Source organism: Sinocyclocheilus grahami, unplaced genomic scaffold (genome assembly GCF_001515645.1).
Source record: "Sinocyclocheilus grahami isolate Dianchi unplaced genomic scaffold, SAMN03320097.WGS_v1.1 scaffold413.1, whole genome shotgun sequence".
NCBI classification, from domain to species: domain Eukaryota; kingdom Metazoa; phylum Chordata; class Actinopteri; order Cypriniformes; family Cyprinidae; genus Sinocyclocheilus; species Sinocyclocheilus grahami.
The window spans coordinates 1,362,002-1,364,525 of NW_015505592.1; the positions used below are offsets into that span (position 1 = coordinate 1,362,002).

General features: G+C 38.0%; 1 protein-coding gene across 1 annotated transcript in view; it reads right to left on the reverse strand.

Annotated features, from left to right (window-relative positions):
• The window catches only part of mgat4a (alpha-1,3-mannosyl-glycoprotein 4-beta-N-acetylglucosaminyltransferase A), a 60,010-nt gene that overhangs the window by 31,662 nt on the left and 25,824 nt on the right, over positions 1–2,524 (reverse strand). Inside the window, exon 3 of the mRNA XM_016232572.1 lies at positions 1–94. This exon is cut by the window's left edge and continues 83 nt beyond it. Coding sequence (XP_016088058.1) covers positions 1–94 — 94 coding nt within the window. The remainder of the gene's footprint in view (positions 95–2,524) is intronic.

Consider the following 2,524-nt stretch of genomic DNA (forward strand, 5'->3'; position numbering starts at 1 on the left):
TTGAGCTCAGAGGAGCGCTGGAGGGTTCGGTGCTCCGCCACACGCAGACGCTCCCTCAGGGCATGAAACTCCCTCTGATAGGCTACCAACTTTTCTACAGAGAGAAGAGGAGGGGTGGACAGAGAGACAGGCATAACGTGAGGCCAGAATCATGCAAGTAATTAAAAAAAGTAGGCTATAACATGAAAAACAAAAAATAGAAATGTTGCCACGGTAACTGAAATAAGCTTAATTTGAACTGCTAAAATTACTCAACCTAAAACCTAAATAAAATAATTTTAGTTAAATGGAAACATAAAAAAACCAATAAAAATGACAAATGCAAATAACTAAAATGAAAACTGAAAATATGAAAATAATATGAATAACACTAAATAACACTGCTAGGCAAGCAAAAATGAGAGGTACAATTAATACTAAATATTAATTATATTTCATGATGTTTGCAACTTTGATCAACTAAAAATATTTTTTTTTAATAATGAAAAAAAAGTAATTGTCAAATGACAATACTTAACCAACATCAGGGGTAAGATGACATAAGTAAGTCAAATCATTGGAGAATATGTGAACAACTTACATTTACATACAAATAAAAATATGAACACAAATGAGAGAGAGAGAGACAAAGAGAGACAACAACAACACACAAACAAACAAACAAACAAACAAATGCGCAACCCTATTCCAGCTTTTATTCGACGTTTCCTTTTCATATACCAGCCAAGATTAGGTTGACTCTTCAAAATATCTGGATGTAGTGATTAGTGAAACCATTTATAATAGTGTTTGCAACAGTACTTCCTGTATTTGGAGGCACTATTAGTTAAACCAGTGACACATCTTACCCACAGGGTAAACTTTTACAGATATATCTAGACCTGTATAAGATCGCTTGGACATAAAATAGATTTTGCTTACTATTAAAAAATTAAGAAGTAGGCTATTTTGCATAAAAAGCTGCATCACTTTTCAAGATCGTGTAACTGTAAGATGAAAATCCAATTGCCAAATGCCAAATTTACAACAATTCTGTCATGACTAAATGGGTCCTTTAGAATATTAGGTGTTTTGCATAACAATGCTGCTAATCTAGAAAAACAGATCAACAAACATTAACATGAGATTGTCATAAATTTGGGGCTATTCAAAAATAACCTCATAAACATTAAGAAACTGCAGTACAACTGTCCATCATGTAAAGTCAGCAAAAGCGTTATTTTCAGGAACCAGACCTGTCAGCCTTTTCCTGATTGCATCAAAGTTTCTAAGAGATGGGGTTCCAGGAAGGTTATCTTTCTGCTGCTCAGCATGACGAGGAGCGAGAGAAGAATCGAGAGAGAGATAGAATGCGGTCTGAGGCAGTGTCAGTGGGAAGTGCCCTCTGCTAGAGCAGATTAGCTTTGGGTTACACCACCTTTTATTTGCAGACTCAACGTGCTGTGAGTCAGACCTCACCCTGAAACAAGACCTTGCATTTCAACAGGTCTCAGAGCTTCATGAAGCTCAATGTTTTGGTCTACACGCAATGGAGTCTGTGCTGGTGGTTTGTATCTGACTGAAGCAAAACCTTTTCGGTCAATCAACTTTGATTTTCTTTTGCAGATCCAAAAGCTCATGGTTCAATTTCTGTGAGGATGTTCATGTCCAATTTGCCACAAGAACATCAATTTGTGTCTGCGTAGAAATGTCAGCCTCTCTTCATACAGATGGGAGCTGATCGCTTTGAACTTCTGCTATGACAGCTGAAGAATGACTGCTTGTTCGACCTCAGCAAGTCTCTCACAGGTTTCCTCTTGATCTCTCTTTTATCCTAAGCTTCTACATTCCCAGCAAGCTCTTCATCTTACCACGGAGGGGGTTTTGTAAGGATCCACGTAGAGTCGTAAAGTCAAAGGGGAAGTCGAACAGTAGTGCAGGGGTTACATCCTGTGTTCTTGGCTTGCATTTCGGGTATCTTCCCTTCCCTTTATAATTGGACTTTAATGGGGGTTTCTTTAACTGTGGGCTTTTTTGGCAATGCTAACTCTTAAAATACTTTTTGCACTCTAACGAATTGGATCAGGGGCACAAAAAACCTGATCAGGACATCCCTAGTACAAAGTGCAGGAACATAGTTGCTTGGTAAACCAGTTCTGAGTAGTAGATCTGTACAAGCAGATTAATGCATGCATGTGGTAATACTATACATCAAAATAAAACCATCTAAAGCCACATGGGGTCACAACAGATCACCGTGTTCAATACTATATTACTAATCACGCTGAACTGTTACTGAACTCCTCTGTGGTTTGGCCAGGCAATCAGCCAATGCTATAGGGAAACTCTCATATTCCCAAAGATAATGACTATAGTATGTTGGAGAGTAAAGGCACTCTATCCAACAATAACAAGAGCATCAAATTACACGCTTGTTAGCAGATCAGCAGATTTTCTTAATACATCTGACACCATCGGCAAACAAAAATGTTAATGTTAGACCTGTGTGACTATAAAGAAAACGCATTGTCCTGAGTGTGGGCAG